At 45.5% G+C, this 24,917-nt stretch overlaps 2 protein-coding genes across 5 annotated transcripts in view; one reads left to right on the top strand and one right to left on the bottom strand.

Annotated features, from left to right (window-relative positions):
• atp2a3 (ATPase sarcoplasmic/endoplasmic reticulum Ca2+ transporting 3) overlaps positions 1–24,917 on the top strand; it is an 824,766-nt gene that overhangs the window by 491,833 nt on the left and 308,016 nt on the right. The window lies entirely within an intron of this gene.
• Positions 1–24,917, bottom strand: part of zzef1 (zinc finger, ZZ-type with EF hand domain 1) — a 229,044-nt gene that overhangs the window by 100,367 nt on the left and 103,760 nt on the right. For all 3 annotated transcript variants that reach the window (XM_085964180.1, XM_085964183.1, XM_085964181.1), the window contains exons 21-26: positions 21,669–21,788; positions 14,024–14,185; positions 10,991–11,123; positions 10,373–10,511; positions 3,102–3,267; positions 2,052–2,314 (exon numbers count right to left, since the gene is read on the bottom strand). In XM_085964180.1, coding sequence (XP_085820306.1) covers positions 2,052–2,314; positions 3,102–3,267; positions 10,373–10,511; positions 10,991–11,123; positions 14,024–14,185; positions 21,669–21,788 — 983 coding nt within the window. The remainder of the gene's footprint in view (positions 1–2,051; positions 2,315–3,101; positions 3,268–10,372; positions 10,512–10,990; positions 11,124–14,023; positions 14,186–21,668; positions 21,789–24,917) is intronic.

The raw sequence follows: 24,917 nt of genomic DNA, 5'->3' as shown, positions 1-24,917 counted from the left end.
GGAAACATCCTTCCTGCATCTAGTCTGTCCAGTCCTGCTAGAATCTTATAAGTTTCAATGAGATCCCCTCTCATTCTTCCAAACTCCAGCGAGTACAAGCCCAATCGACCCAATCTCTCCTCATACGTCACTCCTGCCATCCCAGGTATCAGCCTGGTGAATCTTTGCTGCACTCCCTCCATGGCAAGAACATCCTTCCTCAGATAAGGCGACCAAAACTGCACACAATACTCAAGATGCGGTCTCACCAAGGCCCTGTACAACTGCAGCAAGACATCCTTGTTCCTGTACTCAAACCCTCTCGCTACGAAGGCCAATATACCATTTGCCTTCTTAACCGCCTGCTGCACCTGCATGCTTACCTTCAGCGACTGGTGCACAAGGACGCCCAGGTCTCGTTGCACTTCCCCTTCTCCCAATCTATTGCCATTCAGATAATAATCTGCCTTCTTGTTTTTGACACCAAAGTGGATAACCTCGCATTTATTCACGTTATATCACATCTGCCATGCTTCTGCCCAATCACCCAACCTGTGCAAATCATACTGGAGTTTCTCGACATCCTCCTCACAGCACACACGCCCACCCAGCTTTGTGTCGTCTGCAAACTTGGAGATACAGCTTGAACCCCGGTAATCCGGCACCCGACGGTCCGGCACGAATTGAAACCGGCGGTCTTTAGTTTGCGGAGCAGCCGCTCGGCGGCGCCACCGTTTCCCGCGATATAAACAAACATAATATTGTACCTAATATTGTTATTTTAGGTGTTATTTACCTAACCTTCAGTGGTTCGGAATTTTCAATGGTCCAGCACCAGCCTTGTCCCGAGGGTGCCGGATTACTGGGGTCCAACCTGTATTACATCTAGTTCCCTCGTCCATTCGGCCCAATAGGTCTATGCTGGGGTTAATGGTCCACACGCACCTCCTCCCACCCGACTTCATCTAACCCTGTGACTATATCCTTCTATTCCTTTCTTCCTCGTGTACCTATCCAGCTTCCTCTTAAATACATCTATGCTCTTCGCCTCAACTACTCCATGTGGTAGCAAGCTTCACATTCTAATCACTCTCTGGATAGAGGTGTTTTTCCTGAATTCCTTGTTGGATTTACTAGTGACTATTATACGTTTATGGCCCCTAGTTTTGGACTCACCCCCCACTCCTTCACATCTGTCCTTTCTGTTTTAATTAGTTATATCTTTATTCTCGGTGCAGCATCTTTATGCATCTTCTACTTGGAAGCCCACACACTTTTATATCTCCGTGATCTCACTGACCAACTGAAACAGTGGAACGGGCAGCTTAATGCCCCATTAGAAAGACGGCACCTCCAGCAATGCAGCACTCCCTCAGTACTGCAGTGGAATGTCGGCCCAGATTACATGCACAAGTCTGTCAGTGGGGCATACACCTCCAACCTTCTGCCTCAGAGGAGTGTGTCACCAACTGAGCAAAACGCAGAACAATTCACAACACAATCCACCCCATTTCCAGGGGTGCGGAAGGCCAGGTGCGAGTGAAGTGAAACCCAACAGGGGCAGCAGTGCTGGGAAACGGAACATGTTCCCTGTCCGGTGTCGGTATAAAGGGCGCCCTACTCATATCTTGCTCCCTCTGCTCTGCTCCAGTTTTCTCCACGCCTTGGAAGTGCCAATTCCCCGCTGCACAAAATCTGAAACTTCCATTTTCCAAACTAACAACCTGATACGTTGCTGAACAAGACTGACAACTTAATGCTCAATTAGAGGATATTTTGCAGCATCGGCCCACACACTCAAGAGACTGCATTAAAGACTGAGACATTAGCATATTTTCTCTGGTGGACTGTTCAAAATTATTTCACACAGGACCCTCGAGAGGGAGAAGGAGATGTATCCCTTTAATCTGAGCTGGATTCAAATCCAGGGCCCAGAGGTGAAAGGCCAGTGTATTAAAGGAATAACATAATGGCTCAAACAAATAACCTTAAAATGCACGAGTGCTTTAGACACATTTTGAACATATATGTATATTTTTAGACAAAGAACGCGCATCATTCACATGACTGACTTTTTCCTTGATGCGCTTTGAGTAGATATTCAGTGATGAGCTCTGTGCAGCGAGCTTCCAGCTCCTCAGCGTGTGCGCGCGCGTGGGAGTCCAGATCCTCCTCGGCGGGTTTCTGCTCAGTTACCACGTCAGCAGTGTAGAGGGCCAGCGCGCTGAAGAGCAGCCAGGTATAGTTGTGGATGTACGGCTGGATGAGCCGGTGGCGGTCACTGATCCGAATCGTCACCATGGGGAACACTGTAATGCTGTGCGTTGGCAAATGGCTGCAGGAAAGTAAAAATAGAAAGAGCTTCAAACCCATCTCAGTGTAAGAAACAACACAATTCATCGCACACCTTATTACAGTCGGTACAAGTAGCAAATACTTTAAAGGAACGCAGTGCGATTTATGGCTGGATTTCAGTGGAAGAATTATTTGCGTGATACCTGTAGTATCCTTCCCCCCCTCCCCTAGCTGACTTTATTGGAATTACATTTATTGGGCATGAAACAGAGCACAGCCAACATAATCCTCGCTATTCAAGCAGTTTTGTCTGCTGGGTTCAGTCACATGCTGACCGATATACGCAAAGGGTGCATCACAGGTGGGACAACCCTATGGTGAATCTTATGCTTGAAACGGTAGGACGCATTGCCCAGTAAGTCAATTAGTCAAAGGAATTAAGAATAGGATTCCCATGTTACTGAAGTGCTGACAGTAATGTTCAAGGGCAGAGTTTTGGCAGCTACACACATGGCCAGATGGAACGACGCCTTCATTCATTTCTTTCCCCTAGGCTCCCCACCAGAGGCAGAGGGAACCAAATCATTTATCAAATTTGCTGGAAACTCAGTGGGGCGTCTTTAAGGTGGACACATCTGTTGACAACAGGGCACACAGATAGCTGCAAGTGTTTGGGGGAATAAAAATAGCAAATCTACGAGGGAGTCACTTATGAAGTTTGCTGAGGGTCATGGCTTGCATTCCCAACAGTGCAGCCCTCAATTCTAATGCCAGACGATGGACTGGGAAGTGGTAGTTCAGTGTTATTTAGCACTGTCCTCCGTTACCTGTCAGGGTACTTCTTCGCAGAATAGCATCCGTAGCAGAGGTCAAAGTCATCGCATACATTGCAGTTGATCCTACGGCCTATGATCAGCCCCTGACAGTGATCACATGCGTACTCCATGTTCACCATTTTGTGATAATCTTCGTGATGTTCAGGCATCACTCCACCTGAAGAGAAAAATCACCATCAAAAAATAAAGCGATCCAATTGACAATCGACCGCAAGGAATGTTACACTGAGGTTAAAGCGGGTGCCAGCCAATTACTTACATAGAATTACATCGGATATACGGCACAGAAACAGGCCATTCGGCCCAACCAGTCCATGCCAACATTTATGCTCCATTTGAGCCTCCTCCCATCCTTCCTCATCTAACTATCAGCATAACCCTCTATTCCCTTCTCCTTCAATCGAGCTTCCCCTTAAATACATCTATACTATTCGCCTCAACCCCTCCCTGTGGTAGCGAGTTCCACATTCTCACCACTCTCTGAGTAAAGAAGTTTCTTCTGAATTCCCTATTGGATTTCTTGGTGACTATCTTATATTGATGGCCTCTAGTTTTGCTCTTCTCTACTTTGGCAATTAAATACTCTAGATTTTAGCAATTCAATATTGAGGCAAACTTCTGGCAAGTTCTACATTCGATGTGTTGCACAAGAAAGTGTTGATGTTGCACTGAAGTAAACACCAGCTCACTCACACATTATTAAATGGAGCATTTTTTATTTTAAGGAAACTGAATTCTGCGATTGGGGTTAGCAGTGCTGGGGAATGGTACACTTTCCATTTCAGTTTAACATCCAGCACTACCAGAAAAAGCACCACCAGGTTCAGAGCAAGGTGCCTTCACTCAGCCCCCAACTTCACTGCACCTGTACCACAGCAACAATTTTCAGGCGGTCACCATTTAGTGCTCAGGACAGCGCCCATAAAACAGCTCTCGCACTTTACAAACTGAAGCGTGTCCTTAAAAGCGCAATATTTGGCGATGTAGTGTTACCCAGGGTCAAACAGAACCCTTGTTGCTGTAAATTGATCGCTGGAAATGCCGTAAGATCTCACGTATCCTCTGGATAACAGAAGAATCACCACGATCAGATTGTGCAACTTGGTCTATAATCTACAAATCAGGTTTATTGTAAGCAGAAATAAACTGTAGCAAAAGAACAAGGTAGATATCATTAAGTTACAATGTTCAACCTAAACCGCCTCGGTTTATAAAATAAGAGGCAACATTTCACTATCCGTCCGAGCAACACTGACCCTTGACCAGTGTCATACACAAAACATGGTGTGGAGATGCCGGTGTTGGACTGGGGTGGACAAATGTAAGAAGTCACACAACACCAGGTTATAGTCCAAGAGTTTTATTTGAAATCACAAGCTTTCGGAGCGCTGCTCCTTCATCAGGTGACCTGACGAAGGAGCAGCGCTCCGAAAGCTTGAGATTTCAAATAAAACTGTTGGACTATAACCTGGTGTTGTGTGACTTCTTACATTTGTCCACAAAACTGATGCACGAGGTTCAGTTTACCCGAGCTGAGCTTCACATGACCCTTTCCACATCAATACAGTAGGAACTAAACCAAGGCGGTGGCAGAATTTTCTTTTCTCCGTCTGGGCGAGGAGCTGTCGATCAACCCCTCCCGCCGAACCCTCCCCTGCTGTGAGATACTCTCCAACTCCACATCAGCTCTTACTTGCAGCCAGGCTGGCCAATCCAAAGACCAGGCCGGCCCTTGTATGAGCCACACAATAGACAAACACAAATCCATTTTCATCTGGTTGCAAAACCTCCCGACTCAACTGATCAATCGCATAACAAAGCCAGCAATTGGATGAAGTGGTTTCTACTTGAGGTATATCCAGTCTCGCCGAGTTTGCAAATGTATTCCCATTAGAATGCTCAGTCTCTAAACTGGGTCCCACACGGGAATTTCCTGGCCCAAGTAATGAAAGATCTTGGTTTTTAGCTGGTGATACTTTTATATTCCAGCTAAACCGCTTACTGCAGTCATTAATTTAAAGTAACGATCAAAATCCCATGGATATTAAAAAGAGCCTTTATAAGATTTGAAATATGACAGATCTCCCTATCTCTTACGTGCCTCAGCCCTAGCCTAACAACACCCCACTGTTGTACTGCACTGTTGTACTGCAGACGTCTGCCCACTGGGAATCGGATTGAGATTGGCCAGACAGGTTTCACAAAGCACCCTTACAGCCAGCAGACATATGAGACTTTCATCCAATCAGTCTGGGCTAGATTTGAACACATGTCCCAGAGGTGAAAAGCCAGTCTTCAACCCAGTCTCCTTTGGAACTTGCACTGCCACTGACTGGCCACTCCACCCTGCTCTCCCTTCTATTGAGGAGGCTCAGTTCTCTCTCCTCTTCGGAACTCTCATCGCTCAAGTCTTACTTCAAGGAGATGTTCAGGGGAAGTTATCCCCGGTATCCTGGCCAATACTTATCCCACAACCAACATAACCAGTCCAAAGATGTGCAGGTTAGGTTGATTGGCTATGATAAATTGACCCTTAGTGTTAGGGGGATTAAATACGTGGGGTTACGGGGATAGGGTGGGATATGTGTTGGTGGAGGGGTTACGAGGATCGGGTGGGATATGTGTCGGTGCAGGCTCGATGGGCCGAAATGGCCTCTATCTGCACTGTGGGGTTTCTGTGATTTCTGTGATAACAAAAACAGATTATCTGGTCATTATCACATTGCTGTTTGTGGGACCTTTGTGCTGTTGCCGAATTGGCTGCCGCATTTCCTACATTACAACAGCGACTCCACTTGAAAAGTCCTTCATTGGCTGTAAAGTGCTTTGAGACGTCTGGTGGTCGTGAAAGGCACTATATAAATGCACATCTTTCTTTCATATTTAGGTTCCTTAAATGACATGTAAGCCAGGCAAAATCTCAGAAATGGAGAGTGTAGAGGACACAAATTACTAAAAGCTAAAAGCAATCAAAAAGGCTAATGGAATATTGGCCTTTATCTCAAGAGGCTGGAATACAAAGGGGTGGAAGTTATTCTTCAGTGCCTGGTAAGACCCCACCTCCGCGGAGCACTGTGTTCCGTTCTGGGCACCACAGCTCATGAAGGGTATATTGGCCTTGGAGGGGATGCAGCCCAGATTCACCTGAATACCAGGACTTAGTGGGTTAAATTAGGAGGACTGGTTACATAAACTTGGCTTGTATTCAGAAAAGATAGGGAAGGAAAAAAGGAGGGGTGGCGGTATTGATCAAAGATACTATTACAGCACTAGAAAGGGATGATGTACCCGAGGGCTCAAAGATAGAATCTATTTGGTTAGAATTAAGGAATATAGAGTAGCTATTATGCTGCTGGGTCCATATTATAGGCCACCAAATAGTGGAAATGAGACAGAGGAGCAAATTTGCAGGCAAATTACAGAAAGATGCAAGAACTAGAGAGTAGTGATAATGGGGGACTTCAATTATATCCTAATATAGACTGGGATAGTAACAGTGTAAAAGGGAAGAATTCCTGAAATGTGTACTTTCTTGCTCAGTGTGTTTCCAGCCCAACGAGGAAGGAAGCCGTGCTGGATCTAGTTCCAGGGAATAAAGTGGGGCAAGAGGAGCATGGTGTCAGTGGGGGAGCATTTGGGGAACAGTGATCATAATATCATTAGGTTTAGAGTAGTTATGGAAAAGGTTAAATCAAATGTGAAAATACTCAACTGGAGGAGGGCTAACTTCAGTGAGTTATAAAGGGATCTGGCCCAGGTGGATTGGAATCAAATATTGGCAGGAAAAACAGTAAATGAGCAATGGGAAGCCTTCAAAGAGACGACAGTTCAGGTACAATGTAGACACATTCCCACGAGGGGGAAAGGAAGGGCATTCGAAGCTGGCGCTCCCTGGATGACGAACGATAGAGGTTAAAATGAAACAGAAAAAGGGAAGCTTATGATAAATGTCAGGTTCAAAATTCAGTAGAGAACCAAGCTGAATACAATAAGTACAGTGGAGAACTGAAAAATGAAATAAAAAGGGGCAAAGATAGTGTATGAGAACAGATTAGCAGGTAACATAAAAAATGTTTTTTTATAAACATATAAAAATAGTAAATGGGTAGTCAAAGGAAGGGTGTGCCCGATTAGGGACCAAAAAGATATTCTTATGGAGGCAAAGAGCATGGCTGAGGTACTAAATGAGTACTTTGCATCGGTCTTCACTAAAGAGGATGCTGCCAATGTAGCAGTAAAGGAGGAGGCAGTAGAGACATTGAACAGGATAAAAATAGATAAAGAGGAGGTTCTGAAAAGGTTGGCAGCACTCAAAGTAGAAAAGTACAGTGGAGAACTGAATGGGATGCATCCTAGGTTGCTGAGGGAAGTAAGGGTGGAAATTGTAGAGGGTCTTGTCACAATGTTCCCACCCTCCTTAGCTATGGGAGTGGTGCCCGAGGACTGGAGGATTGTAAATGTTACACTCCTGTTTAAGAAAGGGAAGAGGAATAAACCCAGCAATTACAAGCTAATCAACCTAATATCAGTGGTGGGGAAACTTTTAGAGACAGTAATCTGGCACAAAATTAATTGGAACTTGGAAAAATAAGGGATAATAAATGAAAGCCAGCACGGATTTGTTAAAGGCATATCATGTTTGACTAACTTGATCGAGTTCTTTGATGAAGTAACGGAGAGGGTGGATGAGGGTAGTGCAGTTGATGTTGTGCATATGGACTTTCAAAAGGCTTTTGATAAAGTAACACATAATAGACGTGTTAGCAAAATTGAAGGGGCAGTGGCTGCTTGGATACAAAACTGGCTAAGTGTCAGCAAGCAGAGAATAGTTGTGAATGAATGTTTTTCAGACTGGAGAGAAGTGTGCTGTGGTGTCCCCCAGAGGTCGGTGTTGGGACCACTGCTCTTTTTGATATCTATTATGACCTGGTCTTGGGTATAATTTCAAAGTTTGCAGTCGGCAAAGAACTTGGAAATGCAATAATCAGTGAGGAGGATAGCAACAGACTTCAGCAGGACATAGAAAGATTGGTGAAATGGGTAGACACATGGCAGATGAAAATTAACGCAGAGAAGTGTGATGTGATTCATTCTTGAAGGAAGAACGAGGAGAGGCAATGTGAACGAAATGGTACAATTTTAAAGGGGGTGCCGGAACAGAGACCTGGGGATGTATACACACAAGTCTTTAATAGTGGCAGGACAAGTTAGGAAGGCTGTTAAAAAAGCATATGGGATCCTTGGCTTTATTAATAGAGGAATAGAATACAAAAGCAAGGAAGTTATGCTAAACCTTTATAAAACACTAGACCCCAGCTGAAGTATTGCGGCCAATTCTGAGCACCACATTTTAGGAAGGATGTCAAGGCATTAGAGAGGGTGCAGGGAAACTTTTACTAGAATGAGGGATGAGGGACTTCAGTTATGTGAAGAGACTGGAGAAGCTGGGGTTGTTCTCCTTAGAGCAGAGATGGTTAAGAGAGGCATTCAAAATTATGAAGGATTTTGATAGAGTAAATAAGGAGAAATTGTTTTCAGTGGCAGAAGGGTCAGTAATTTAAGAAAACTGGCAAAAGGACCAGAGGTGACATGAAACTTTCACGCAGTGAGTTGTTACGATTTGGAATGCACGGCCTGAAAGGGTGGTGGAAGCAGATTCAATAACTTCCAAAAAGGCAATTGGATAAATACTTGAAAAGGAAAAATTTGCAGGGCTCTGGGGAAAGAGCAGGGGAGTGGGATTAATTGGAGAGCTCTTTCAAAGAGCAGGCAGCACAGGCACAATGGGTCAAATGGCCTCCTGTGCTGCATCGTTCTATGATTGCGATTGCCCTCGAGTTTAGAAGGTTGAGGGGTCATCTATCGAGGTGTTTGAAATACTACAAGGATTCGATAGGGTAGATACGGAGAAACTATTTCCTCTGGTGGGGGAGTTCAGAACAAGGGGGTATAACCTTAAAATTAGAGCTAGGCCGTTCAGGAGGCAAATCGCAAAGCACTTTTTCACACAAAGGGTAGTGGAAATCTGGAAAACACTCCCCCAAAAAGGCTGTTGAGGCTGGGAGTCAATTGGAGCTTCCAAGAATGAGTTCGGTAGATTTTTGAAGGGTAATGGTATCAAGGAATATGGAGCAAAGGTGGGTAAATGGAGTTCATAGAGTCATACAGCACAGAAAGAGGCCCTTCGGCCCATTGTGTCCGCGCCAGCCATCAAGCCTTGTCTATTATAATCCCATTTTCCAGCACTTGGTCCGTAGCCTTGTAGGCTTTGGCGTTTCAAGTGCTCATCTAAATGCTTCTTGAATGTTGAGGGTTCCTGCCTCTACCACCTTTTCAGGCAGTGAGTTCCAGATTCCAACCACCCTCTGGGTGAAAAAGTTTTTCCACAAATTCCCTCTAAACCTCCTGCCCCTTACCTTGAAACTATGCCCCCTGGTTATTGACCCCTCTACTAAGGTGAAAAGTTCCTTTCTATCTACCCTATCTATGCCCCTCATAATTTTGTACACCTCAATCAGGTCCCCCCTCAGCCTTCTCTGCTCTAAGGGAAACAACCCCAGCCTGTCCAGTCTCTGTTCATAGCTGAAGCGCTCCAGCCCAGGTAACATCCTGGTGAATCTTCTCTGCACCCTCTCCAATGCAATCACATCCTTCCTAGTGTGGCGACCAGAACTGCACACAGTATTCCAGCTGTGGCCTAATTAGAGTTTTGTACAGCTCCATCATAATCTGAGGAACAGATCAGTCATGATCTAATTAAAGGGGGGGGGGGGGGGGGGGAAAAAGAGAGGGGGGCGAAACAGGCTCGAGAGGTTGAATGGCCTACTGCTGTTCTTATGATCATTTCCTCATAACCCAGCCGCTTAGACACGAGGAACCAGCCCCTGCGGTACTCCTCTGCACCACGTCCATGGCTTGGACATTTCCTTCCATGGATTGGTGGCCAGAGCTGATCAAAGTACTCGAGATGCAGCCTGACTGAAGAGCTATACAGCCAGAGCATGACTGCCTCCTACTCCGCTGATTCAGCTCAGTGTGGCACCTGCTGCATTAACTGCTGCTCTGCGACTAGGAGTGGCTTTTTTTGTACTTTGAAATGGTTTCCAACAGATTGTGTCCTCTTTAAAAAAAAATACTTTTCCACGGCTCTTAAATCTCTGTGCTTGCATCAAATGACGAAAACCACAACATGTTTTGGCTCGCCGCCACCTGTCCAAGGTCTCCTCAAGTCATTTTCACTTCACATCAGGACCAATTCTTACCGAGGAAGCACGTTTTGCAGAGATCCATGTCCGGACACTGAAGACACCGGTAGCGGTGCCAGGGGGCTATTTTATGACACCCATCACAGGATATCTCCACATTCAACAGGTCACAGTAACGTGCAACAAACATGTGCATCTGTCACAAAACACAAACAAATAGTTAATTACAAGTTCTAGGCTTTAAAACATAAGTTGTTCCTTCAGAAGCAGTGGAATTCACTACTGAGTTAATGGCCAGCAGAAGGATGATACACATCTCTGGTGATTCATCCTTTATTGCACAATTTTAAAAAGAAAATGAGCAAACAAAAGTCACGTGTACTGGACCATCTCCTGCACAGAAATTAAAAACACCTTTCACAAAACACATAAAATGTATTCAAGTCTACCTAGGAATATCATGCCATCTTTTCCCCACTCCCACAGAAAGCACATTGAACAGTATATTTCATTCCAACATTTAATGAATAAAAATAAAAACCAGTGAGACTGAGAATTTTCACAAACTTGAGCTTTTGTTTCTCACGTAAGTGCCAGGAGACGCACGCCAACTACAAATGTCAGGTAATTCACGGATTGAAAGGTTAATTAATGCTACTTAAAGCATCCACTTACCCGCCTCTTCTCCTCAGCTGTAGCATTCGACATCCTCTCGTACCAGACACGAAGCTGTATTCCATCTTGACATTCCTCCATCCACTCTTTGTTGCATTCGTAATCTGCAATCTCATCCTCTTCACTCCACTGGCTAAATAAATACCAGACTCTATTAGCAGACAGTCCAACAAAGTTTCAACAACAGTTGGAAGCTCTACACTTCACCTCGAGTCAAAAAGCAACTCACTCCTTATATGGCTGTGCAGGTCCTTGTCTGCTTCCTGAGCTCCGCCTTACACAAACTCCAGCTCTTCCATAGCCCGGCTGCCTGCATCCAATCCTGTACCAATCCCAATCCCGCTCCCCTCACTCCATCCTGTACCAATCCCGCTCCTCTCACTCCATCCTGTACCAATCCCACTCCTCTCACCCCATCCTGTACCAATCCCGCTCCTCTCACCCCATCCTGTACCAATCCCGCTCCATCCCGTACCAATCCCGCTCCCCTCACTCCATCCTGTACCAGTCCCGCTCCTCTCACTCCATCCTGTACCAATCCCGCTCCCCTCACTCCATCCTGTACCAATCCCGCTCCCCTCACTCCATCCTGTACCAATCCCGCTCCTCTCACTCCATCCTGTACCAATCCCGCTCCTCTCACTCCATCCTGTACCAATCCCGCTCCCCTCACTCCATCCTGTACCAATCCCGCTCCTCACTCCATCCTGTACCAATCCCGCTCCTCTCACTCCATCCTGTACCAATCCCGCTCCTCTCACTCCATCCTGAACCAATCCCACTCCCCTCACTCCATCCTGTACCAATCCCGCTTCTCACCCCATCCTGTACCAATCCCACTCCTCTCACTCCATCCTGTACCAATCCCGCTCCCCTCACTCCATCCTGTACCAATCCCGCTCCTCACTCCATCCTGTACCAATCCCGCTCCCCTCACTCCATCCTGTACCAATCCCGCTCCTCACTCCATCCTGTACCAATCCCGCTCCTCTCACTCCATCCTGTACCAATCCCGCTCCTCACTCCATCCTGTACTAATCCCACTCCCCTCACTCCATCCTGTACCAATCCCGCTTCTCACCCCATCCTGTACCAATCCCACTCCTCTCACTCCATCCTGTACCAATCCCGCTCCCCTCACCCCATCCTGTACCAATCCCGCTCCTCACTCCATCCTGTACCAATCCCGCTCCCCTCACCCCATCCTGTACCAATCCCGCTCCTCACTCCATCCTGTACCAATCCCGCTCCTCTCACCCCATCCTGTACCAATCCCGCTCCCCTCACTCCATCCTGTACCAATCCCGCTCCCCTCACTCCATCCTGTACCAATCCCGCTCCTCTCACTCCATCCTGTACCAATCCCGCTCCTCTCACTCCATCCTGTACCAATCCCGCTCCTCTCACTCCATCCTGTACCAATCCTGCTCCCCTCACTCTATCCTGTACCAATCCCGCTCTCCTCGATCACCCCATCCAGTACCAATCCCGCTCCTCACCCCATCCTGTACCAATCCCGCTCCCCTCACTCCATCCTGTACCAATCCCGCTCCTCTCACTCCATCCTGTACCAATCCCGCTCCTCACTCCATCCTGTACCAATCCCGCTCCCCTCACTCCATCCTGTACCAATCCCGCTCCTCACTCCATCCTGTACCAATCCCGCTCCTCTCACTCCATCCTGTACCAATCCCGCTCCTCACTCCATCCTGTACCAATCCCGCTCCCCTCACTCCATCCTGTACCAATCCCGCTCCCCTCACTCCATCCTGTACCAATCCCGCTCCCCTCACTCCATCCTGTACCAATCCCGCTCCTCACTCCATCCTGTACCAATCCCACTCCTCTCACTCCATCCTGTACCAATCCCGCTCCTCTCACTCCATCCTGTACCAATCCCACTCCTCTTACTCCATCCTGTACCAATCCCGCTCCTCTCACTCCATCCTGTACCAATCCCGCTCCCCTCACTCCATCCTGTACCAATCCCGCTCCCCTCACTCCATCCTGTACCAATCCCGCTCCTCACTCCATCCTGTACCAATCCCGCTCCCCTCACTCCATCCTGTACCAATCCCGCTCCCCTCACTCCATCCTGTACCAATCCCGCTCCTCACTCCATCCTGTACCAATCCCGCTCCTCTCACTCCATCCTGTACCAATCCCACTCCTCTCACCTGATCCTCACTAACCTCTACTGGCTCCCCACACTCGGTGCAATGAATTCAAAATTCTCCTCTTTGCCCATAGAACCCTCCGTGGCCTTTTTCGTCCCACCTCTACAGAATCTTCACCAGCCCTACGTCCCAGCTCACTCCCTCCGACTCGGGCCTTACATTCTCTTCTATTCTCCAAACTCACCAAATCAGTGTTTGAAATTTCAGTCATCATATTCTGGAACCTCCCTCCCAGATACTTCCAGCTGACCACATCGGTCCCCACTTTCAAAATCCCCGTCAAACCCTCCTCAACCGCATCCTCAATCACCGCTCCAACTCCTGTTTGCTGATGGTACATGATTATGCCTCAAGATGCTTCTTTACATTAAAGGTGATGTATATTAGGTGCAAGTATTAGTAGCTGTTGTTGGGAGTTTGGATAATCTTGCATGTAACAGAAAATTGGGTAGTGGAAGGAGAAACAAGGGTTCCATATAGAAACCAACGATGGTAAATCTCGTGCCATTCACAGCAAATACAAATCGTGGAATATCCTTCTGGAATTATCAGGGAGTTACACATCAGTTGCTGCTGGTAAAAACTGTTCAACAACAATTTAACAATTTTTTTTTTTTTTTTTTAAGTTGTTATACTATCAGTCTTACACAAAGTCCTTCTTCCCCACACCATATATTAAACAGATAAATCAGGGAGTCAATCATTACAAGGAATTTTTTAGTAGAAAATTTAAATATACAGCTCGATGACCTTTACACAGTGCCAGTTTTACACCATGCTGCAGTACCTGAAATCTCTGCGCTGTTTTTATTACACCTATTTCAGCTGGTTTGCACTGTGCCGTGGTTGTACTCACTGTATAGCGCAGTCGTGGATACTGATATTTTCTTGTGACATTGCCAGTAAGAGATCGGGTAGCTTGATGTCATTGAAGAAGGACATGTCTAGTGGCTCCCAGCCCATATCTAGCAGGTGCAGCAGGCAGGTCTGCACACAGGAGAGTGCGGGGAGTAGAGACCTAAAACAGACCGAAAATACAAGATGAAGGGAGAAAGTCCAGTATGAACTATACTAAACTCTGGGGCTGTTTGGGGAGCGATGTAGTAAACTTGGCATATATTATCTAAGTTGCGAATCATTCATCAAATTCATGGAGCAGAATTTCACACGGTGGGGAGCGGCAGAGAAAAGAGCTGCAGAGACTATCTGCATCTATGCTACCTCTAACTAGCAGCTGTAAACCAACAACCTAATGAAGAAATGAGGAAATAAAAGTGCCCCACCATCAGCTGAACCTCAAGCAGAGCATTCCTTAGAAATCTTTTTTTTTTTTTTTATAAAACAAGTACAGGACGGAGATTGCGGGTACGTTTTCCACTTCTTCCTGTTGTGCTTTTCAATCCTCTTATTCTTGCTTCAGCCTCATTATGAGCGCTACTCCCACAGTCAATGTAGCTGAAAATGCTACAGGGGTTAAGAGAAGAGGCAGAGGTGTCGACATGCAATCTAAAGTTTGAACAATGCACACCCATCAATCCCAACCTTTCCCTTCGTCCATCCGTGGGAGTTGAGCACATTTGCAAAACTTTTAGATGCCATCATACCTACCCCTAGGCAGATCAGTGCAAAACAAAAGGAGTCACTGCAAAAAAAAACAGTCCCCAGCACGACAGTGAACGATTGATCTCCCGACTCATGGGAAGTTGGCAAAATAAATTTGTCCACAATTGCGTACATCATAGACATATTCCTAAACACATGGGAAAACACAGCTCCCTGTGCCCTGAAACCAGATCATCTAATGATAAGTCTCACTGATCTCTCAGTAAGACAGGCCCATCCTCCCCTGAATGCTCAGCATTACATACTCACATGCTCATTGTATCAGAATACAGAACAAGCCTCCCCCCCTTCTTTTACATTATATGGACGAAGCCTATTTGCACCTCTTGACTGAGAAAGCATCTCCTACTCTCCCCCCCGGGGGGCGGGGGGGGGGGGGGGGGGAAAAGAGAGAGGGAGAAAGAAAAGCAGGCTCACAGAACGTTATTCATTTCAGAAATTCAGATAACACCTTGCAGCTGCAAGATAAGGAACAGAATCTTTAGTGGCAGATCTCACCTCCAATGGGAATCCAACCGGACAGCACTGACGCTTTGAATGGCTAAGCCTCCAGTGGCACCGCTATCCGATTCATAACTGCACCAACTTGGTTTGTAAATCCAAGATCATAAAAAGGTAAATGTTGATACCACATGAACAAAAGTGATCTTTTAGCTACTAATCTAGTCTTAGCTGGGCTCCGCTGGATTCTTTTTCGATAAAATCAGCTTCAAGATCCTCATCACTCCACGGCTTTGCCTCTCCCAGTCTTTCTGACCTTCTCCAATCATATGGTCCTGCTTACAACGTACACTCCTATGACACCAGCCTACAACTTGCCCAACACTGCCATCCCACACAATGAAGTCAATATTCCCACAGATGCAAAATGATAAACTTCCCCACCAGCAACCCACACTCGAAGACTGAAAGATGGCCACTGCACCAACACTCCTGCCGACTGAACAACACGTGCCGCCCTCCCCCAATTAAATAAAAAATCTCCTGATTTTTAGAAGCCTCGTGATTACATGGCTGTGGGGGGGGGGGGGGGGTAAGGAAATGTCGAGTCCGGATGCTCCAGTCATCATGAGTGTGGGGCAGGCTTGATGAGCCAGCTGGTCTTTCTGCCCGTCATTGGTGTATGTTCACCACTCCTCCTTCTGTGGTTGCTCCTTCAGCCACAATGCCACCCTTCTGGAACCACTTCCCTCAGCACACCCACACCGCCATCTCGTCTCCTGCCTTCTAAAAACCCTCCTCTTTGACTGCGCTTTCGCTCCTTCCCAAACTACTCTCTCCCTTCTCCTTGGTGTCCATGACCTTGTAAAGTGTTAGAAGTTTCTCGGTACGTGGGAATTACTATAGAAATGAGTTGTTGATAGCTTTTTTTAAAATATGGGATATTAAAAATGGTGCAGGGTTGCAACATGCCAAACTTTAGGTAGTGCTGTGGGCAGGTTATGTGACAGTGTTTCCCAAAGCAAAGGTAAGTGGAACCACACAAGGTGAAAATTTTATTTATTTATTTATTTATTTTTTATTATTTTTTTAAAAAAAAAGAAAAATAAATAAATTATTAAAAAGCTTATTTAAGACACCCGATAAAATGGCACTCGCGACCAGCACGGTCAGCAGAAGGAAAACTTGACACTCTGTATGCTTGCAACGGAGATGCTGTCAAATTGAAGTTCCTAAATCACATTTTTGCGCCGCTGACTCTCAATCTCCACCTCCAACCAGATTGGTTGAATCCAAAGTCCTTTTCGACTTTCAAAAGGCTTTCGATAAGGTCCCGCATAAGAGATTAGCGTGTAAAGTTAAGGCACATGGGATTGGGGGCAAGGTATTGACTTGGATAGAGAACTGGTTGGCAGACAGAAAGCAAAGAGTTGGAATAAACGGGTCTTTTTCCGAGTGGCAGGCAGTGACTAGTGGGGTACCGCAGGGATCGGTCCTTGGACCCCAGCTATTCACAATATATATTAATGATCGGGACGAGGGAACTAGATGTAATATCGCCAAGTTTGCAGACGAGACAAAGCTGGGTGGGCGTGTGTGCTGTGAGGAGGATGCCGAGAAACTACAGGATGATTTGGACAGGTTGGGTGATTGGGCAGAAGCATGGCAGATGCTATATAACATGGATAAATGCGAGGTTATCCACTTTGGTGTCAAAAACAGGAAGGCAGATTATCTGAATGGCAATAGATTGGGAGAAGGGGAAGTGCAACGAGACCTGGGTGTCCTTGTGCACCAGTCGCTGAAGGTAAGCATGCAGGTGCAGCAGGCGGTTAAGAAGGCAAATGGTATCACAGAATCACAGAAACCCCACAGTGCAGATAGAGGCCATTTCGGCCCATCGAGCCTGCACCGACACATATCCCACCCGATCCCCGTAACACCGACACCAACACATATCCCACCCTATCCCCGTAACCTCACGTATTTAATCCCCCTAACACTAAGGGTCAATTTATCATAGCCAATCAACCTAACCCGCACATCTTTGGACTGTTGGCCTTCGTAGCGAGAGGGTTTGAGTACAGGAACAAGGATGTCGTGCTGCAGTTGTACAGGGCCTTGGTGAGACCACATCTTGAGTATTGTGTGCAGTTTTGGTCGCCTTATCTGAGGAAAGATGTTCTTGCCATGGAAGGAGTTCAGCGAAGATTCACCAGACTGATACCTGGGATGGCAGGAATGACGTATGAGGAGAGATTGGGTCGATTGGGCTTATACTCGCTGGAGTTTAGAAGAATGAGAGGGGATCTCATTGAAACTTATAAAATTCTAACAGGACTAGACAGACTAGATGCAGGAAGGATGTTCCCGATGGCGGGGGAGTCCAGAACCAGGGGTCGGCCATTTAGGACATAAATGAGGAGGAATTTCTTCACCCAGAAAGTGGTGAACCTGTGGAATTCTCTACCACAGAAGGCAGTAGAGGCCAATTCATTAAATATATTCAAGAAGGAGTTGGATATATTTCTTGAGGCTAAAGGGATCAAGGGGTATGGGGAGAAAGCAGGGACAGGGTACTGAATTTGGATGATCAGCCATGATCGCATTGAATGGTGGAGCAGGCTCGAGGGGCTGAATGGCCTACTCCTGCTCCTATCTTCTATGTTTCTATGTTTCTAAAGCACTGGCTAGCAAAACGTTACTGTTCCACGCAAATAAAAGTCGACATTCCCTCAGCTGCAGAATGATAAACGACCCCATCAGCAACCCATGCTCGAAGATTGAAAGATGGCCACTGCCCCAACAACCTTGCTGACTAAACAACACGCGCTTCCCTCCCCCCAACGAATGAAACCCCCTCCCCCCCACCAATTTTTAAGAGGCTGCAGGCAAGGTGGCATCATGGAGAACCAGGCCACCGGATTAGGAGATTGAGCCCGGAAGCCAAGTATAAGTAGTAAATTTAAGTGGAGGGGAAGGTGCAACATTTCTCTCGGGGACGGTTACTGGCTAAGGAGCTCCCAGAGGCAGATTTGCACCAGGGATGTCCCCGAACCATCCTAACCATAGAATCATAGAATAGCACAGCACAGAAAGAGGCCATTCAGCCCATCGAGTCTGTGCCGGCTCTTTCGAAGAGCAATCCTGTTAGTCCCACTCCCCCGCTCTTTCCCCATATCCCTGCAATCTTTTCTCCTTCAAGTAGTTATCCAATTCCCTTTTGAAGGCTCCTTGTGAATCTATATCCACCCCCCTATCAGGCAGTGCATTCCAAATCCTAACCACTCGGCACGTAAAAAAAAGTTTTCCCTCATGTCGCCTCTGGTTCTTTTGCTAATCACTTAAATCTGTGCCCTCTGGTTATCGACAGTTCAGCCATTGGAAACAGTTTCTCTTTATTTACTCTATCTGAACCCTTCATGATTTTCAACACCTCTATCAAATCTCCTCTTGCCTTCTCTGCTTCTAATGGTCTGAGACAGCACAATTGGGTGCAGAGAGGGTTTACCAACTGAAGTGAACTCTGCAGGGAGAGGGGGTGTTTGGAAAGAGGAGAGAAAAAACAGGTTTAAGCTGCCATGTTCAGTCGGGAGTTGAACAAAAGGCCAGACCTTACAGACCCTTTGTAAACCACAGAATCAGGGATTGTTCCTGTACGGACCCCTGATCCACAGGAGATTGGTCAGTCACAGCAGCCGCCTGATAACTGAGAATTAAATAAAATTGCAAAGACTGCTGGAATATTATGGTCTCGTAGTGTAAAGGAGCTTCTTGTGCAGAATCAGGATAATCTATTCAGGATTAAGCCACAAAGTGGAACTTTTTTCTCGGTGTCAAAAACATTTGCCATTGAGAATAGAGAAGTTTCACCTTGAAGATTGATCCTCACAACAGTTAAAACAAGTGCGTCATTGGGTCCATTAAGAATTGGACTGCCCAACAAGACTGTGTTTAAGTCAACAGGAAGAGCTGACTGGTCAAAGGACACTCAGCTCAGGTAGACCCAACAACCACGATATCTGTCTGCCTATAGAATTTCCAGAACGGAAAGCTGAAAGATGCTAAATTCTGCAACCATTGTGGTAAAGAGCAGGAAAGAACCTTTCTCCAAATTTGTCAGTATATTGGGGCTCAGCCCAAAGATTCACTGACTTCAAATCTGATTCTAAAAGAACTGGAGCAGCTCCCAGACTATTTTCGAACAGAGCTTATTACAACCAGTTGTGACTGGATTTTTCCCCTCTCCAGCAAAAGTCCTTGGGAATGCAAACTCTCGGTCTCATCAGTCGCCTCAGTAAACTGAACCGGCTGAGGACTTGTCTCCCCTTCAGCCCATCAGGCTCTGAAATGCTCACGGTTCTGAGATGTTAGAGATATTCTGTAAGGCAGATCTAGAAACTGAAAATTTAATAATAGTCAACACAACTTTCAAAAGGGAAGGTCATGCTTGACCAACCTTATTGAATTCTTTGAAGAAGTAACAGAAAGAGTAGATAAGGGTAATGCAGTAGATGTAATATACTTGGATTTTAAAAAGACCTTCGATAAAGTACCACAGAGTATACTCATGACTATGGTCAGAGCATGTGGAGTCAGTGGTCAGGCAGCAGAATGGATAGCAAGCTGGCTACAAAACAGAAAGTAGGAGTTAAAGGTAGTTACTCAGGCTGCCGGAAGGTGGGAAGTGGTGTTCCACAGAGATCGGTGCTGGGACCATTGTTGTTCACTATTTACATAAACGGTTTGGACTTGGGAATCAGAAGTACAATTTAAAAATTTTAGGATGATACCAAATTGCGGGTATAGTTAATACTGAGGAAGACTACGACAAAATAGAAGATGACATTAATAAACTTGCAGCATTGGCGTGTAAATGGCAAATAAACTTCAAAATAGATGCGTGAGGTGGTGTATGTTGGTAGGAGGAATAAGGAGGCCACATACTGCTTGGAAAATGAGAGACTAAATGGGGTAGAGGAGCAAAGGGATCTAGGGGTACAGATAAATAAATCACAAAGTAGAAACAGAAGTTAACAAGGCCGTAAAAAAGGCAAACCAAGCACAAGGGTTCATTTCTAGAGGAATAGAATTGAAAAGCAGGGAAGTGTGTAAAACTTACATAGTTTGGCACCACACTGAGTACCGTGTACAGTTCTGGTCTTCATATTACAAAAGGATATAGAGAAAGTGCAAAAAGATTTACAAGGATGATACCAGAACTGAGAGGTTATAATTACTGGGAAAGACTGAACAGGCTGGGGCTCTTTTCTCTAGAAAAGAGAAGGCTGAGGGGTGACCTGATCAAGGCCTTTAAAATTATGAAGGGGTTTGATCGGGTGGACGTAGAGAAGATGCTGCCACTTGCGGGGCAATGCAAAACTAGGGGAAATAAATATAAGATAGTCACTAATAAATCCAACAAGAAATTCAGGAGAAACTTCTTTACCCAGAGTGGTTAGAGTGTGGAACTTACTACCACATGGAGTAGTTGAGGCAAATAGCACAGATGCCTTTAAGGGGACGATAGATAAGCATGAGGGAGAAATGAAGAGGAGGATATGCACATAGGGTTAGATGAAATAGGGTGGGAGGAGGCTTGTGTGGAGCATAAACACAGTCAGAGACCAGTTGGGCCAAATGGCCTGTTTCTGTGCTGTAAATTCTATTTAAGAGCTTGAAACGAGATGATAAGAGTTGCTTCCACAAGTTCTAGGATCTGTATGTAGCGTACTGCTAAAACCTGTGCTTAGAGTGAAAGATGTTTCTTTGAAAGGTTCTGAAGGAATTTAATGGTAAAAGAATATGGTGAGGTGTGTTTCAGATTCTGACCATTTGACAGGAGTACCCTGGGTTAGTAATATATGATTACACATCACGTCTCTGGGTACCTTAGATGTGAAGGTCTTGCAGCTATGTTCAAGCACATACTGTTCAGATCTACAGTCACTCTCACATGTACCTCTTGGATCCAGTTCACACACTAAAGCAGTGTCTGGATGGAAAGCAAGGAAGATGGGTGAACAGCCCCACAAAATGGTTTACAAAACATAAAATTTCAGGAACTAAGCATCTACTTTTATACGGCACACATCCTAAATCTGGGAGTTCGGAGGCCAAAAAACTGCAAATGTGGAAAAACTTGAGACAAGGCAGCGAGGACACCAAAAACAACAGTGGGACTAACAGCTGCGTTCAACAGCCCGTTCCAACACAGAAAACACAGGAGAGCAACAGCAAGTAAAAGAACAGAGAGTGGCTCAGGAACAAGTATTGTGCAGAAAGGTACCGCACAAAGCTCTTAAATGGAAGCCTCCGCTCGGATTTTCTCCCATTAGGCAGTGGGTCTGCCCTAAAGTACAGGGGGTAATAAATAAACGCAAAACAATATTGCTGAAATTCAGTATCGAGTTCTCAGTGCAACCAGGTGTACCTACCAATCTTTCTCAGTGTTAAACTGACGGACAGCATTGACCAGGAGCAGCACAAGATTGTAGTAAGCTTGTCGGAGTTCATTCCATAGCTCCTTTCCACAGCCCTCCAGCTGCTGATGATAGCTGGGGAGACACAGCCAGGGTTAGAAACAGGTTTCAATCGTCATACTATAAAGTAACAGATACTAATAAAGCTACAGATACTAATAAAGCTGATACACGAACAGCTGTACCCAGATAAAGCATCACTCCAGTCTGGTACAAATGTTAGCTTTGCATTAAGTACAACAACACCACAACTTGCATTTATAAAGCGCCTTTAACGTAATAAAACTTCCCAAGGCACTTCGTAGGAGCGTCATCAAATAAAATATGACAATGAGCCACATAAGGAAATGTTAGAAATAATAGAAAACGCTGTTTTCTCTCCACAGGTGCTGTCTGACCTGCTGAGTGTTTTCAGCATTTTCTGTTGTTATTTCAGATTTCCAGCATCCGCAGTATTTTGCTATCGTATAAGGAAATATTAGAACTGGTGACCAAACATTTGTTCAAAGAGGTAGGTTTTAAGGAGCATCTTAAAGGAGAGCGAGGTGGAGAAGTTTAGGGAGGGAATTCTATCGCTTAGGGCCCAGACAGTTAAAGACACGGCCACCAATGGTGGAGCGAAGAAAATCGGGGATGCGCAAGAGGCCAGAATTGGAGGAGTGCAGAGATCTCGGAGGGTTGTAGGGCTGGAGTCGGTTACAGATATAGGGAGGGGCGAGGCCATGGAGTGATTTGAAAACAAGGATGAGGTTTTTTTTTTTTTAAATAAATCGAGGTGCTGCCGGACCGGGGGCCAATGGAGGTCAGCGAGCACAGGGGTGATTGGTGAATGGGACTTGATGAGTTAGGACACGGGGCAGCAGGGTTTTCGATGAGCTCAATGTTAGAGGGTGCAAGGTGGGAACAGCATTCATTATCCTCAACTCCCCTGACCTCTCTTTACGCAGGGTGGAGAAAATAAACTTTGTACTTAAGGTGAAGGATGAAGAAGGCGGGAACAGTTTTGATTCTTTGCAACCAAGGCAAATTTGCACCAAATATGATTTTCACCGCAACTGGAGATGGAGGCTGAATTGTAAAACTTAAAAACATTTCAGCAGATGGACGATCTCTTAAAATCATGGAAAATACCCATCTCCACTGCTCTCTAACTCTAGTATTTTGCTGGGAGTTGGAGGCGAGCAAGCAGAGTTCCGTCTATCGGGTTGAAGTATAGAGCATTGGTTTATCAGATTAAGGATCAGTACGATCAGGCACTATAACTCTGCACGCACCATTAGCAACATCTATTGGGAGAACAGAAAAGTGGGCACTACCATTCATTATATCGACAGACGACCCGCTTGGGGCAGCTTTGATAACTCCCATAAGGGCCTCGCATAATAGTTACCATCGACCAGTTTTCAGACAGCAATAAGGCAGTTTATCCAACAAAGATTGGCTTTGTAACGCCATAGTTTTAAAAGTTGCATTTCATCCCAGCAGTGTGAAAAAAGAAACCAACTTCAAATTGCTGTTTTACAATATCTCGAACCTACACTAAAAGAGGCATCTGATCATTAGTACTCATTTTCAAAATAAAGCTGATCAAACGATCATCTCAAACTGGACATTTCTACTCCTGTTGATTTTTAAAATATTTTTCTATAACTGGCAAGTGAGATGATTTTGGGGCAGTGGCCAGGAGGCGTTGCTAAACTGATAGTATTGCGGGTGGAAGCTAACTCATCAGTCCAGTTAACAAGGCGAGCTTTTGCAATCATATTGGGTTAACTCCGGTTTCACCACTGATGTGTCAGACTGGCTCAGTCGGCAGCGCTTTTGCCGAAGTTGCAAGGTTGGAGGGTCAAGCCCAACTTGAGGATTTCCGGATTTCTTCTAGGCTGACGCTTCATTGCAGGAGGTGAGATGTTAAACCGACACGCTGTCTGCCTGTTCAGATGGAGGTGATCCCATGGCAATATTTGAAGAGAGCTCTCCTGGTGTCCAGGCCAACAGTACTCTCAACCAACAGCACCAGAAATGGACCTCCCCTTTGTTCTCTTTCCTCCCCATCTCCCTTTCCCTGCCCCACACTTGCTTAAAAGTCTGTTACTTCTCCCAACTTTTTCCAGTTCTGACAAAGGGTCATGGGCCTGAAACATTAACTCTGTTTCTCTCTCCACGATGCTGCCTGGCCTGCTGAGTGTTTCCAGCATTTTCTGCTGTTGTCACCAGAAATGGATTAGCTGGTCATACTTCAATGCTGGTTGTGGGACCTTACTGTCAGCAAAATGGCCGACATGGCAACTGTGACTACACTTCAAACAGTGATTCACTGTATATTGAGGCATCCTGAGCAGTGGTGAGGGATTACTTAATGCAAGTCCTTTCTTTAGTGGGCTCGTCATTTCTCTTCCTTCTCTTTTTGCATAAAAGAAATTCAGAATTTAAAAAATAATTAAATGGGGTATTGACAAATTCATTCAAAATCAATATTATTTCACAGGACTGCAAAGTCTAAATTCTCCAATAAATTTCCACACAAGAACAGACAAAGTTTATGATTTTATAAATAAGATTTTCTAATCCAAAAAAGATTTTAACCAAAAACGGATGCACGTGAAATGTCCTTCTCTGCTCACCCCAACCATTTATATTACACTTAAACGATACACTGACTATTTCTAACTCCCCTAAGGCATGTATCTCATGAGAAAGCAGTACACAACACTGCAGTGACGGATGTGCATTATCTGTTTAATGTAGGAAGAGAGAAAGGGGGGGGGTGTTACCCATGCACATCTGGCTGAGAATTGATGCATGGAAAGTTTTATTTTGGTTGTTAACCAGATGTTTGTAATAACATTTGTGGAAAAGGCTGACTTCATTAGCAGCCGACTGCCATGTCCCACACACACAGGGGGTCTCCAATTTCATGAGATCAGAGCATACACCACTTTTAAACACTGGTAACATTCTTTTTATATACTTCAGGGAACATTCTGAATCAAAAATAAAATGAACTCGGCAGAAAATGGCATCCTCAGCAACAGAACGGAATCACGTCCAACACAAGATGGCTCACTGTATGTATTTTGGCTGGTGTTAATAAAAGCAGCAGGTAAATAGGCCAAAGAAATCAGAAGACGCGGGTTCAATCTGCAGCCTGTGCTGAGCTAGCCGATCGCACTGCAGTGCATTCAAGGTGCGCCCATTGGCCTC

The sequence above is a fragment of the Somniosus microcephalus genome, chromosome 22 (genome assembly GCF_052327205.1).
Source record: "Somniosus microcephalus isolate GS21.2 chromosome 22, FLI_Smic_1.0, whole genome shotgun sequence".
In the NCBI taxonomy this organism is placed as follows: domain Eukaryota; kingdom Metazoa; phylum Chordata; class Chondrichthyes; order Squaliformes; family Somniosidae; genus Somniosus; species Somniosus microcephalus.
This window is presented reverse-complemented; position numbering and strand designations above follow the sequence as displayed.